Here is a 15,240-nt window from a genome sequence, read left to right as displayed (position 1 = left end):
TCCAGATTCCTTCTAAAAGACAAGTGTGTGTTAAATTGACAGTTGATTTTATCATATTTATTTCAACTTCATGGTTTATAAATATGTTCTGGATAGTTAAGGTTGGAAGTAGTCTGACCTCAGATAAATACTAGATTATCATATCCTTTATAGGACATAAAATTTTTCCTAATTTCTTTTTCTTGCAAACAAAATCATTTTCATTGAAAAAAAAAAATAGGTTCTAGTTGGTTTTTGTTAATGTTGTGTTATTGCAAATAAACTGAGTTTTATATATTTTTCCATGAAATTTTGAGACATTCATCAGGTAATACATAGGTCTAAAAATAATTTCTCCAAAAATGATATTAATGAATGACTTGAGTTTCCATTGCATTTGAATCAGTCTAGGCTGCATTGGAAGAATAGTAGTGCTTGGAAAATATAAATGTCTTTGATGCCCTTTACTGCCTGCTGAATGCTTATACAAACAGATTGAATCTTTAGTGTTTTTTGTTTTTAAATAGGTTTTAGACTAAGAAGATCTTTTAAGATAGATAGTGTTTCTAATATCAGGCTTCTGCCCAAGAGAATATTTATTGTGTTTGTAAGTAATACTAATTATGTAAGTTGGAAGAAATTAGGAATAGAGGCTTCATGTAAAAAAATATTTGGTCCACTGGTGAAAGGCTGTGTCCTTTGTAACATCTGCACTTTGGAATTGATTATAATAATAACGGTCATATGGCCCAGGTTAGGTGGTTTGTCTATAGACGCCACCAGTATAAACCAATGTGGAGGTATAAGACAAGGTTTAACCTATAAGACTAGTAGCCATTAGAGGTAGGGATTTAGGGAGGGGAGGAAATAAAATAATGTAATGAGTGCACATCCTATATAATAATAGAGTAATAGGCAAATCGACCGAAAGATGGAATGACCAGTTGACAGGGTGGGACCGGCGAGCAGATGGCGCCAGGCCAGCCAAGGCTTGTGCCAGCGGGCAGAGGGAGGGGACAGCAATGGGGTGGGGGGGATGGTGGTGACCAGCAGCAGGAGAGGGGCAATGGGGGGTTGGAGGGTGGGTCCGGCTGCTCGCTGGCCTGTGCTGTCCCCTGATCGCCCAGTTGCCTCCGCAGAAACCACAGGCAGGGCCACTCGCTGCCTGTGCCATTCCCTGATTGGCCCCGCCAGTGGCCTCCTGCAGAGGGAGGCCAGACTGCGGCTCAGTTGGACATTCCTGAGGGCTCCCGGACTATTAGAGGGCACAGGCTAGGTTGAGGGACTGCCCCCTGCCCCACCACCACTGAGTGCATGAATATTTGTGCACTGGCCTCTAGTGACATACTATAAGCGGAATTTATCTTTTGAATGGTTGAAATAATGTAGGATACCTTTTAGTAATTTTGCAACAGGATACAAAAAGTACTGATATTGGCTTAATTCTAAAACATAATATTTATTTTCACAGTGCATCAGAATCCCTACCCGTAATAATTTATTTTTAAGACCTTTTTTTCCCCCTAGGAGACAGCCTAACAATGGGCCTTAGTAATTAACAAAAAGGAGTAAGATGATTATTTGGTCCCAAAGAACAAGGTAAAAAGAAGTCATATGAAGGCAAGAAAAAATTGGAAGTTTATAAAAAACAGTTACAGTGTATATGTAGGGGAAAAGAATTAGAGTGAGAAGAGAGAAAAGGTTCACCTAAGGTATTTCTTGTAGGGAGGGGGAAGTGACAAAACTTTAAATGTAATTGGCCTTGAATATAATGACAAGTGAGGGGCTTCAGGTAAATCATATGATACTCATGTGAGCTTAATTTTTTTTTTTTAAGTTGGTAAAGGAAGGTAAGTAGTCAGGAATTAAACATTGTTATTTTGACAATATTTGCATTTAATAAGAATTATATTATGACTAGAGGCCTGGTGCATGAAATTTGTGCATTCAGGTGGGGCGGGGGAGGGGGGGATCCTTCAACCCAGATTGCGAGAGGGCACAAGCCAGGTCGAGGGACCGGGAAGGGATGCAGGAGGTTGGCCAGCCAGGGAGGGACCGTGGGAGGGCTCCAGGGCATGTCCGGCCCATCTCACTTAGTCCAATTGGCTGGACCCCAGCAGCAAGCTAACCTATCAGTGGTAGCATCTGCCCCCTGGTGGTCAGTGCACGTCATAGCAAGTGGTTGAGTGGCCTTAGCATGTCATTAGCATATTATGCTTTGATTGGTTGAATGGCCAACCGGACACTTAGCGTATTAGACTTTTATTATATAGGACTAGAGGCCCGGTGCACAAAAATTTGTGCACTCGGCGGGGAGGGGAGGGGTCCCTCAGCCCAGCCTGTGCCCTCTCGCAGTCTGGAACCCCTTGGGAGATAACGACCTGCTGGCTTAGGCCTGCTCCTGGGTGGCAGAGGGCAGGCCCAATCCTGAGGTGCAGCCCCTGGTCGGGCTCAGAGCAGGGCAGATTGGGGAGTTGGGGCGCCGCCCCCTGTCATGCACAGAGCAGGGCGGATCAGGAGGTTGCGATGCCACCCTCAGTCACGCTCAGGGTAGGGCCGATTGGGAGGTTGGGGCACCACCCCCTGTCACACTCAAGGCAGGGTCGATGGGGAGGTTGCGGCGCCACCCCCCGTCACACACAGAGCAGGGCCAATCAGGGTTGGGGCAATGCCCCCTGTCACTCACAGAGCAGGGCCCATCAGAGGGGTTGGGGAACGGCACCCTGTCACGCACAGAGCAGGGCCCATCAGGGGGTTGGGGAGCTCCCCCCTGTCACACACAGAGCAGGGCAGATCAGGGGTTTGGGGTGCTGCACCCTGTCACACTCAGGGCAGGGCGGATGGGGAGGTTATGGCTCTACCCCGTCACACACAGAGCAGGGCCCGTGGGGGGCGGTTGGGGCGTTGCCCTCTATCACCCACAGAGCAGGGCCCATCAGGGGGTTGGGGCACTGCAGCCTGTCACACACAGAGCCGCACTGCAATCGGGGTTTGGGAGCTCCCCCGTATCAGGCACAGAGCAGGGCTGATCAGGGGGTTGGGGCGCCTTCCCCTGTCACGAACAGAGCAGGGTGGATAGGGAGGTTGTGGCCCCGCCCCCTGTCACACAGAGCTGCAGGGCGATCAGGGGGTTTGGGCGCTGCCCCCTGTCACGCTGATCCCGGTGCCGGGAGGCCTCTCGGCTCCGCTGATCCCAGTGCTGGGAGGCATATTACCCTTTTACTATATAGGGTAGAGGCCTGGTGCATGAGTGGGTGCCGGCTGGTTTGCCCTGAAGGGTGTCCTGGATCAGAGTGGGGGTCCCCACAGGGGTGCCTGGCCAGCCTGGGTGAGGGGATGATGGCTGTTTGCAGCTGGTCACACACCCTTCAGGGTAGGGATCCCCACTGGGGTGCCTGGCAAGTCTGGGTGAGGGGCTGAGGGCTGTTTTCAGGCTGGGGGTGACTGAAGCTCCCAACCGCTCCTTTTTTTCTTTTTTCTTTTTTTATTCTGGGTCTGCTTTAGCTTTGAGGTTTGGCTCCAGCTCTTAGGCCTCCGCTGTTGAAAGTAGTTTTCTGGCCTTTTTTACAATGTTGCAATCCTGCTGGCTCAAGCCTGCCGGACTAAAGCAGGTTCCTGGGGTTTTGTTTAGCTTCTATATTTGTTACATAGTATCTTAGAGTTGCAGCTCAGAGGCCTGCAGCGGCAGGCAGGGAACGTTGGAGTCCTCCGTCACTGAAGCAAGCAAGCCTCATGTTAGTTTCAAGCTGCCTGGCTGCCGGCCGCCATCTTGGCTGGCAGTAATTTGCATATTGCCCTGATTAGCCAATGGGAAGGGTAGCGGTCGTATACCAATTACCATGTTTCTCTTTTATTAGATAGGATTAGTATAATAGTATACGACAGGGTTTGTTTGAGTGTTTTTTATTTATCTTTCTGCATATAAGAGAGAAGAAAACTATAGTATCATTTGTAGGAATACATAATTATTAACTAAGTCTCCTAGGAGATTGATTGCTAGGTGAACTGAAAAGTTTTGGGAGCATTTTCCATTAAAAATTCAGAAAGAAGGGATAATGATTGAAACAGCAAAACTACAACTAAATTAGTGGTTCTTAAACTGTGCAAGTCCCTCAACCAGTACTAAAATGCCCTAATTATGCCATGTTTTTCTTAATTTTCCAAAAGAAATTATGATAATATGCTTTTCTAAATGTTTTATTTTGTAAATCATTCTAAAACTTTGATAATTTGTTAACTCTTTTGTGCTGTACTGTAGGATGAGACCTGATTTAGCAATTACATATCTAGTTATTTTATGTTTAATATCAGTATTTTATTATGTTCCTCAGAGTGTACCATGACTTCTAAGTATTTTGCTTTCTAACCTGGCTTGCTATTCACTCATTATAGTAAACAGAGGCTCTTTTCAAGTATTCTCTGAGGCAGGATACCTACTGTTTCTGTGGCTGCGCCTTAGGGGAGGTTTGGAGTGCAGTAAAAGCACAGGCTTTGGAATTAGCAGGCCCAGGATTCAAATTCCATCCTTGCCATGTACTGGCTCTAAGAGTTTAAACAAGCTACTTAACTCTGAGCCTCAGGTTTTTCTTTTTGTTCTTCATAGGATTGTTTGCTTAAATGAAATGATGTATATGAAGTGCTTGAGCATAGTATTTGGTACATATAGTATTTGGTAAGCACTCCAAAAATATTTCTTATTCTGAAAAGTGTGGGAGGTGACAAGAACCCAGAGCCTTCTGTATTTCCTTATCCCTAATAGTCTGTATTTAAACAAATCAGCATCTGTATCACTTTGTTTTACTTATTGGTTCTTTTTCCTGGAGTAAAAAGGAGAAGTAGGTGCATCAGTTAATACAACTTTTAACAGTTTAAACTTAAATTGATTATTTTAATGTTAAATAACTCATTTGTTCATTAGTAAACAATGCTTTTGCAAACTTAAGTCCAAACAATAGCCAAATGGGATAGTTTACAGAATATGTATGCCCTAGCATTTGCAATTCAGTATTATAAGGCTTGACCTATTGAGTACAGCAGTGTTCTCCAACCACCAGGCTAAAAATAGATTAGCTTACACATCAGTTACCTACTAGCTAGGCTATTTTTAATGCCTTTCATAAGAGTTTTGTATGCAGTTGTAGTACATTTTGCTTCTATAGTTTATCTTTGAGTTATTTCATATAAAAATCATCCAAATAAGTTAAGGGCAATTATCTATATACTGGAATAAATTTTCATGAAAGTGCTAATAGAAGAGTAATATTTGAGTGCAACTTTGTTTTCATTAGACTATATGTTAAGATGACTATATATTTCACATGAATATATACTCTCAGGGGCCATAAGGGTTCATACTCATCGAGTCTATTAAATATTGATCAAATGATTAAGAATTGTGATTCTTATTTTGTAGTTGTACCTTTGTATAGAGATTCTTATTTTGTAGTTGTACCTGTGTATAGAGATGAGAAAGGCAAAAAATAATCCCTTAGAGGAGGTTTGCGGGGAGATATGAGTAATGGCAAGAATTTCAGAAAACAATAAATAATATTTTCTGTGTATAGCTTTTCTTTGGTACTGTTATTTGATTTATATCAGCTTCAAATGTCATATACATTATATTAATATTAATGAGGTACACTTAATTTGATTTACCAAACTTTTAAAAATATTCTTTACCAGGAGGTTCAGCAACATCAGATGACCATGAATTTGATCCATCAGCTGACATGCTGGTTCATGATTTTGATGATGAACGAACATTAGAAGAAGAAGAAATGATGGAAGGAGAAACAAACTTCAGTTCTGAAATAGAGGATCTTGCAAGGGTAAATAACAATAAGAATTAGAGGATGAAGTGTTTATAACTTTTTTTGTGGAGAGAGGAAACACTTGAAATTTTGGTTCTCTGCCTGTGTTTGGGGAGAAAAAGGATGTTGTATAGAGTTGACTGAAAAATCCTATGTGATCATAGGTGGTATGTTTAAAGTTTGAAATGAAAGGCCTTTTTTTAAAGAAGTAACTTCATTATGTAAAATAGAATTCAGGTAGTTAACTTTTATAAAACATCACAGGTATCAAAAATGGACTATAAAAGGATCCTAAATCTCTTCTTTCACATCTCTGTCCCCTCCCAATTACCGTACCTTTTATTTTTACCCACCTTCACAGCCAGAATTTAAGAGTTGTTAACATCTTCCTTGTTACCCAGACAACAATAAATGATTCTTACATGATACTTGCTAAATCCTTAAGTACTTCAGTTAGCACATAGTAGGAACACTTATTTGAATTTAAAAGAGCTGCAGCAGAATTGATTTTGTTTTTTGTAGTTTTAGCCCAATGTTGCCTACAAGATTTTCACTTTATACTTTAGATCAGCGATTCTCAACCTGTGGGTCGCGGCCCCTTTGGGGGTCGAACGACCCTTTCACAGGGGTCGGCTAAGACCTTGGGAAAACATATATAATTACATATTGTTTTTGTGATTAATCACTATCCTTTAATTATGTTCAATTTGTAACAATGAAATTGGGGGTCACCACAACATGAGGAACTGTATTAAAGGGTTGCGACATTAGGAAGGTTGAGAACCACTGCCTTAGATCAAGTAAGTTAACTTTTCATACCACTGTCAAACTCTAAATGTTGTATTCCACAGTGGGTCATGACTATTGCTTACTAGTTTATTGCTGCTGACTGTTGCTTAATAAATTGATATTGAGTGACAGAAGTTAAGATAAAAGTTAATATCTAAACAGAAGCATAATATCACTATATAGTTTGTTTTTAAATATATATATATTTTTAAATTGATTCAGAGAGAGGAAAAGAAGGATAAAAACATCAATGATGAGAGAGAATCGTTGGTCAGCTTCCTCCTGCTGGGTATCAAACCAAGACATTGTGGTTCATGGGTGGATGCTTAACCACTGAGCCACACCAGTAAGCATTTTCTTGATGGAATAAGCAAGGTTTATTTTGTTTACACATGATAGAACCCACCTAAAACTAACTTTAAGAATGCATTTTAGATGTATATTAGAACTTTTTTAGAACTTTATTTTTTTTATTTTTTAGAAGTCATATGAATGAGTATCTGGGTCCAAGGAATGTCTAGAACCAGAGATTCAGTGTCACTTGGACCCCTCAATCACTCTTAATCCATGGTTAAACCTGTTGGTTTCTTCTGCAAGATCTCTTGAGTTTTTTCTTTACTATAACCATTCATTTAGTTTAGGTTCTAATTATACTACATGTGATTTACAGCAGTGAATTCCAACTTAGCTTAGTCTTCCTGGCAAACGAAATCTCTCCCTTATCCATCTTGAGCATTTGGTTGTATTTTCCCTAAGCCCTAACATTGTGTCAGTCCCTGTTCAACACCTACTTTCAAACCAAGTCAAAAGTAGGAGGATATGACAGATTTTTTTAGAAACTAAGTAAGACTAGAGAAAATAGTTTAAAATACCAGCCCTGACTTTCTTTTTGTTATTATAGATACCCTCTGCTCTTATACAGTAACCTACTTACCATTTTTTTTTCTATACTTGTGTAGTTTTTTCTGAATTGATTGACTTTCTCTACAGTTCTATTACTGTTTTTTTCAAATGAAAGTGGTTCTCCAAATGCACTGTGATGAGCTACTTTTGACTCTCCTCAGTTCTCTGCCTAGTCAATATTGGAGGTGTTGGTAAATTTTTCTTTGAGAAAGAAATTTTTATAAAGTAAGTCATACTTCTCAAAAATCCAAGAAGGAAAAATCTAACCTAACCATGGATGTCAGGCATAAAGATTTCTTTCCATGCAGTTAGTATGACACCTATTTTTTTGACATATAACTGAGCTAGATGACAGATATCAATGATAAGCTTTATTAAAGATAATGATCAATCTTTATTACCTTCCACTGGAAAGGCTGATGTGCAGGTAATTTTATCTTACAACTAGGAGCTAATTGGTTCTTAAGCTGATCTCATACCCACAGCATCAGTATCACCTGGCACTTATTTTAAAAAATGCAGATACTCACACCCTTCCTCAGCTTAACTAGATCAGAAACTATAGGGTGGGACTCAATAGTCTGTTTTAATAAGCTCTCAAGGTGATTCTGTTGTCCTTGAATAAGACAGAACAAATGGTTGAGAGCCCTAGGACATTTATTTAGTAATCTGCCTGTTTTGTGTTCTTTATCAAGGTATCAGTTAACTCAGGTGCAAAAAAGTAGAGGTAATACTAACATATATTAGGATAATTTTAAAGATGAAATGAACATGAAATTTAAAGTGTTTCTCCTGGTTTGGCCCTTACTCTTACTAGTGACTTCAGGGCCTCTTGCTCATAATAGTGACGTCAGTTGTTAAACCTGCTTCTAATTTGTGGTGCAGAATGAGTTTATGGAAAGTATGAGCTGGGATTAGGAGGTGTAGTTATTGTAGTAAAGTCTCTTGTCAGTGCATGATGTTTCCTTCTATTTGGTTTTCTGAATATTTATAAATAAGAGTAACAAACATTCCCATCTGGTACTTTTAAAGATCTAATAAGATTGTAATATTCTCACTGTGCTTTTACTTCTCTCTCTGAAATGCCCAGCACATAGAAGATACTTTATGGCAGCTATTTGCTGTTATCCTATCTAATAAAGAGGGAATATGCAAATTGACCACCACACCACCACAAAGACGGCGGCCCCCATAGCCACAGTTGGCAGTGCTCAGCCCTGCTGGGAGGGTGGCAGGCACAGGTCCAGCCACTCCTTGTGCCTAATGCCGGAGTCCTGCAGACTTTTTAGCCCAGCCAGGGGGGCAGAAGGCGCATGATGTGTCCAGACCTGCTCTCTGCCCCCCAGTCGCCCAGGGCCAGCCCAAGGTGCAGGCAAGCCTCAGATGGCGGCTGCCCAGCTGATGCCCAAGGTGCAGGCAAGCCTCGGATGGCAGCTGCCTAGCCAGTGTCTGAGGTGCAGGCATGCCTTGGATATTTGCTGCCCAGCCACCTAGGGCTGGCCTGAGGCACAGGCAAGCCTTGGATGTCAGCTGCCCAGCTGTCCAGGGTGGGCCCAAAGCACAAGCAAGCCTTGGATGTCAGCTGCCCAGCCGCCCAGGGCCGCCCAAGGCTCAGGTAACCAGGGCTGGCCAAGGCTTGCGCTGCTGGCAGCGGCAGCAGCAGAGGTATGATGGGGGGGTCGCCTTGCCCTGATTGCCGGCTCGCCTCCTGCCTCTGAGGGCTCCTGAACTGTGAGAGGGGGCAGGCCGGGCTGAGGGACACCCCCCTCCAGTGCATGAATTTTCATGCACCAGGCCTCTAGTCCTGTATAATAAAAGGCTAATATGCAAATCGACTGAATGGCAGAACAACCAGTATCTGACACGCACTGACCACCTGAGGGCAGACACTCAACGCAGGAGCTGCCCTCTGGTGGTCAGTGCGCTCCCACAGGGGGAGCGCCACTCAGCCAAAAGCCAGTCTCACAGCTGGCGAGTGCAGCGGTGGTGGTGGGAGCCTCCCCTGCTTCCTTGGCAGTCGGACATCCCCCGAGGGCTCCCGTACTGTGAGAGGGCGCAGGCTGGGCTGAGGGACCCTCCCACCCCCTAAGTGCACGAATTTTGTGCACCAGGCCTCTAGTTGTGTAAAAAAACAGTATTTTCTTTCTCTTTCTCTTTCTCTTACTCTAGTTTTTTCTTGATTTTGAAGTTCTGTTTTACTTCTCAAATCCTGACTCCTAATTCCCAAATTTCTGTCTCGTACATGGACCAGATATCTGCATGGACTAGATCCTTGAACAACTTAAACACTGTGCTCCTGCACTTTGAGAATCACAATACGAGATATCAGTTAAGTATGCCACCTGGTCTATCAACTAGGGTGGTAATACCTTGCCTGACATAGTTAACATTTTTCAAGCTGTGGCTACAGCGGGCCATTAGGGATTTCACTTTCAGAAACAGATTCACAAACTGACTTATAATTAGAACATCCATTTATGATATCAAGTAGAAGTTAACATTTTCTTCTTATTTCTGTAAGAAAACGTTTAAAATTATAATCATTAGTCGTTTCTTGCACATGAATTCTGGGTGTGATGCGAGTTAATTGTATGATATAAGTGATTTGCGTCATTGGATTTATATCATCCAGTTCGATGTACCCTTCTCTACCACAACAATGTATTTAACACGTAGGCTAGACTTATTTCTGCCTATGAATAACACTACAAGACTGCTGGAGAAATATAGAACTCTAGAGGCCCATCAGCCTGGCCTTCAGGGATCAGGCCAAAACCAGCCCAGTGCATGGATTAGTCCAGGTTGTGTCCGGCCTGTCTGGCCCAGTCCTGATCGGGGTCAGGAAGGGACCATGGGAGAACTCCAGGATTTTTCCAGCCCATCTTGCCCAGTCCCCATCGGCCAGACCCTAGCAGCAAGCTAACCTACCAGTCGGAGCATCTGCTCCCTGGTGGTCAGTGTGCATCATAGTGACTGGTCAAACACTCAGACACTTTGCATATTAGGCTTTTATTATATAGGATGTCTTATTTCATGATACTCTTTTTAAACTGACTCTATTAAGGGGTGTATGTGTGTGTGTGTGTGTGTATGTAATATGTTCACATGAATGGGTTAAATTTTCCTTTTTTAATCAGAATTTTGTCATGTTTCCCTGATACTTGATGTTGTAGTCATATTGATTACTGATAAGAGTACCTTCTGCAGAAAGCTAATTTCATTTCACTAACATGGATATTTTTTTATTTCACCCTCAGGGTATGTTTTTGTGGGGTTTGGGGGAAGTCCATGGCTGAGAGTATGGACTTTTGGAATTAGACTTGAGATCTGGCCACAGAAGTTATTACTTATGTGGGGGGTTTTTCTTTTTGGTTGTTTTTGTTTGTTTGTTTGTTTTTGTTTTTTGAGAAATGGCTTAATCTGTCAGCCTATCTCATCTATAAACTGGAAATTCCATAAGATAGTTTTATATGTAATTATAGATTACCCTAAGAGAGAATAAATGGCTAATGCAATTCAGTATTATTCCTGTACTATATCATTGCTATTTTCTTTTCATGTATTTGGGCTGAGTAGGCTAAGTTTACAGTCTCTTTACTTTCTAATTATTCTATTCCCCCACTCCCACATTATATATGATACTCTTAAGTGTGAGCATCCATACATACTATTAATTGATGGTTTACATTATCTAAATGATTGCACAAAAGAATAGTTCTAAACCAATGTCCCTTTTTATTATACTTAAAAGATTTTGTTGTTAACAATTCTCATTGGTCAATGTCTCAAGAAATTCATAAAAGACTAGAATTTTCTTAACTTTCAGAACTATTTTCAGTTTCACTTTTTATGAATTTAAAATTCTTGATACAGGTTTAAGAGCATTCTTCAGTATGGAATGAATACAGATTTGTGAAGTATAGGAATATGAAATATTACTCAGAATTAACTTTTTATTTTGGTCTATTTAGGAAAGCGACATGCCAATTCATGAACTTCTCAGCCTTTATGGGTATGATGGTACTAGTCGACTACCTGAAGAAGATGAGGAGGAGGAAGAAGAGGAAGAAGAAGGTGAAGATGATGAAGATGCTGATAATGATGATAACAGTGGCTGTAGTGGAGAAAATAAAGTAAGCTTATACCGAAATTTTTAAGATTATAGTCTTTATTGTTGGAGTTATAATTTTTAAATACGTTCATTTTGACTGCTTATTTTTACCTGTATTCTTTCTGATTTTAAAAGTAATACATTTAGATATTGAAAATTAAGATACAGAAATATGTAATAAAAATTGCAAGTTCTCTGTAATCCACTCCTGAGGGGTAAGTTTCATCTGTGTTATTCAGATTTCTGTTCAATGCCTATTCTAAATAAATTTGTACCAACTTTTAAAAAGCACTATCTTTTTAAGTAATAAAGGCTAGTTGGCAGTTCTGTATTTATTTTTCTTAATTTGTTTTGAAATAATTTTAGATTTACAGAAGAGGTTCTAATGTACAGAGACTTCCTATGTACTCTTCACCCAGAAATTTCCCTTATGTTAATATCTTACATAACCATGGAAGATTTATCAAAAATAAAAAGTCAATACTGGTACCACACTATTTAATTAAATTACAGGCAGTTCAGATTTTATCAGTTTTCCCATTAATGTCCTTTTCCCTGGTCCAGGATTTGACCCAGCACACCATGCTACAGTTAGTGTATTTATTTTAATCTTCTAGTTGTATTTGAAATACTGTGACCTTTTATCTCCAAAATGTTTTTTGTTGTTGTTACTGTTTTACATCTTAAAACAGTTTAATTTATGATTCCACAGGAAGAAAATATAAAGGATTCATCAGGTCAAGAGGATGAAACTCAGTCTTCCAATGATGATCCATCACAATCTGTTGCTTCTCAAGATGCACAGGAAATAATACGCCCACGTCGATGTAAATATTTTGATACAAGTAAGTGTTACTGGTTGCTATAGTTGGGGTGTAATTTTTACTCTCTAATATATGGCCTAAAATTCTAGTGTGTGTTTTTTTCACTGCTCTGAGTTTATTTACTCTTAAATATCGCTTTAACAGTAATGGAGTTTTGTTCCAGGTTATTAGTTTTGCAATGCTGGGCCCTGTTCATGAATATACTACAGTAATTGTTGTGTCACTTACTACTTGGTTTTAAGTGTGTTCCTTTTTTTCCCTTCCTGACCCTTTCTTAAATTTAGTTTGTTTCATGGTCATCTTTTAATTTCTCCTAGTCTTTTCCTCAGTTTTCATTTTCTACTTTCTTTGCCTATTAGCTTTTTAAAAATAGATTCCTAAGCATTGCTTTCCTTAATCAGTGCCTCCTAGTTCTGAAGAAGTGGTTGACATTTGAGATAGGAATATTTTATACTTAGAAAGAAGTCTCCTAATTTTCCTACAATTATGATCTAGTCAGAGATGACCAGTAATATCTATCTTGAATATTTGCATACTTCATCTACTGCACAATGTTTCATTCTAAACAGTAATCTTTACTCTAAAGGTCAGCTCTCTGATAAAAAGTCAACTATTAGTGTTATTAGTTTAAATTTTTTATCTAAATTTCTATACTTTAAAAAGAAGAAAAACACTTGAACAATCCCTCATGAAATTTAGTAATGTAATAACTGATTAAACATGGCAACTGCTTTGTATGAATGATTTCTGTTACACTTAGTTTAGAAGTGAATGTAGTACTGCTAATAATAATTTTGTTGAGTTTTGATCTAAGATATGGTCCAATTGAAAAGTGTACCAATGCAGGAAGATATTACTGAAATAATTGTGTTAATTGTTTTGTTGTTAATCCTCACCTGAGGATATTTTTTTACATTGATTTTAGAAAGAGTGGAAGGGAGGGAGAGAGAAAAGAGAGAAATATCTATGTGAGAGAGACACACATTGATCGGTTGCCTCCTGCATGTGCCCTGATTGGGGTCCAAGGATGGAACTTGCAACCCAGGTACATGCCCTTGACCAGGAATCGGACCTGAGAACCTTTTCAGTGCCAGGGACCAAAGCTCTAACCACTGAGAACACCAGCCAGGGCAATAATTATGTTAATTTTAAGTTTGGGGAAATGTATTAACCTCTTAGTAATCGGTGGTTCTCAACCTTCTGGCCCTTTAAATACAGTTCCTCATGTTGTGACCCAACCATAAAATTATTTTTGTTGCTACTTCATAACTGTGATGTTGCTACTGTTATGAATCGTAATGTAAATATCTGATATGCAGGATGGTTTTAGGCGACCCCTGTGAAAGGGTCGTTCAACCGCTAGAGGGGTCGCGACCCACAGGTTGAGAACCACTGTCTTAGTTAAACAGAGAGCAGATCTACTGACAGTGGGGTGCTAAGTGACTGCCTAAACTGTTTAATCTGGTATTTCAGTTGTGATGTTTGCATGGAAGCTATATATATATATAGCTGTCTTCATAGGAAGAATTAATTTCTATATGGAATGTTATCCTATTGAATTTTGTGTGCCATTTTAGAGTTAAGAAGATGCTAAGAATCTGTTTTCAGATTTCCCACCCCTTTTTATAAATACATTCTTACTCCAAAATGTAAATAGACAGCAGCTTCCCTGCTCTGAATAAAACAGTTGGCTAGAATGGAGGACATCATACATACTCCCTTCATGTGCTTCCACCCAAAGTGATGCCATAAAGTTCTCAGTGTTTCAGGGAGCACTGTTTGGAAATCACTATTCTGTCCAAATTCTCATTTTGTAAGGAAGAGATTGAGATCATATCATTTACTCTGTCACCAGGCTGTTGATAGAATTAAGTTTAGAAATAGGTTATTTTGATTCTAAATTTTGTTTCAGAAGTTTCTATAGAAAATCATTTCATGAGAATACAGTTGTCTAAGATTAGGATTGACCTGAAAGGTGTATGGGCTTTTTTTGTTTTGTTTTGTTTTTTAGCTGATGGGGTATTATTTGATTTTAAATATCTTGGTCTAAGTCTGGAAATAACTTCGGGCATATTTAAATATTTTGATGGTAGATGTAAGAATAAAATACAAATATACGCTGTGGACAGGATAAGCAATCATTTTATAGTAGTATTGTCTTACTTATTCTAGACAGTGAAATAGAAGAAGAATCTGAAGAAGATGAAGATTATATTCCATCAGAAGACTGGAAAAAGGTAGTTAGAGCCATATTTTCCAAAAACTTAGATAAATTAATATTTAAAAAGCCCAATGTAATTAATTTTTTATTAAGTAAATATATGTTGATAAAGTTGAGGTAAGCCCTGTTCTGACTTTTAAATATTGAGTAGATGTTCAGATTTCCCCTAATATATTCAGATGTTTATCGTATTATAAAATAAAATAATGATATAGAAAGAATTGGCCTTTGAACTGGCGCTCAAACCATGATTAGAAATCCAAACTTCTTTTTAGTATTCAGTAAATTCTGTTTAAAAATTTGATTATAAATTTCTCTATCCTATATTAATGTTGATATTTACAACTCCAAATATATTGTGTAAAAAGATGGATTTGGGCTTCTCTAAAACTGCATAATTAAATAAGTTGATTTCTAAATGAGTCTAAAGAGAATATATTGACATAGTTTTAAATTATAGAATTGTAACATTGTTTAATCATACAATTAAATTGAATTAAAAACTATTGCAAAGCTGTTGACTTATGAAAGTATCAAAATGTCATGTGAAATTGTTGAGAGCAAATCATCATTTATATATTAAAAAAATGATCACCTGATCTT

At 39.3% G+C, this 15,240-nt stretch overlaps 1 protein-coding gene across 10 annotated transcripts in view; it reads left to right on the top strand.

Annotated features, from left to right (window-relative positions):
- Positions 1–15,240, top strand: part of MIER1 (MIER1 transcriptional regulator) — a 59,409-nt gene that overhangs the window by 16,440 nt on the left and 27,729 nt on the right. For all 10 annotated transcript variants that reach the window (XM_059689254.1, XM_059689253.1, XM_059689252.1 and 7 more), the window contains 4 exons: positions 5,662–5,807; positions 11,453–11,614; positions 12,305–12,437; positions 14,589–14,653. In XM_059689254.1, coding sequence (XP_059545237.1) covers positions 5,662–5,807; positions 11,453–11,614; positions 12,305–12,437; positions 14,589–14,653 — 506 coding nt within the window. The remainder of the gene's footprint in view (positions 1–5,661; positions 5,808–11,452; positions 11,615–12,304; positions 12,438–14,588; positions 14,654–15,240) is intronic.

This window comes from Myotis daubentonii, chromosome 3 (assembly GCF_963259705.1).
Source record: "Myotis daubentonii chromosome 3, mMyoDau2.1, whole genome shotgun sequence".
NCBI classification, from domain to species: domain Eukaryota; kingdom Metazoa; phylum Chordata; class Mammalia; order Chiroptera; family Vespertilionidae; genus Myotis; species Myotis daubentonii.
Note: the sequence above shows the minus strand (reverse complement) of the source record. Positions and strands in the feature narration are given on the sequence as shown.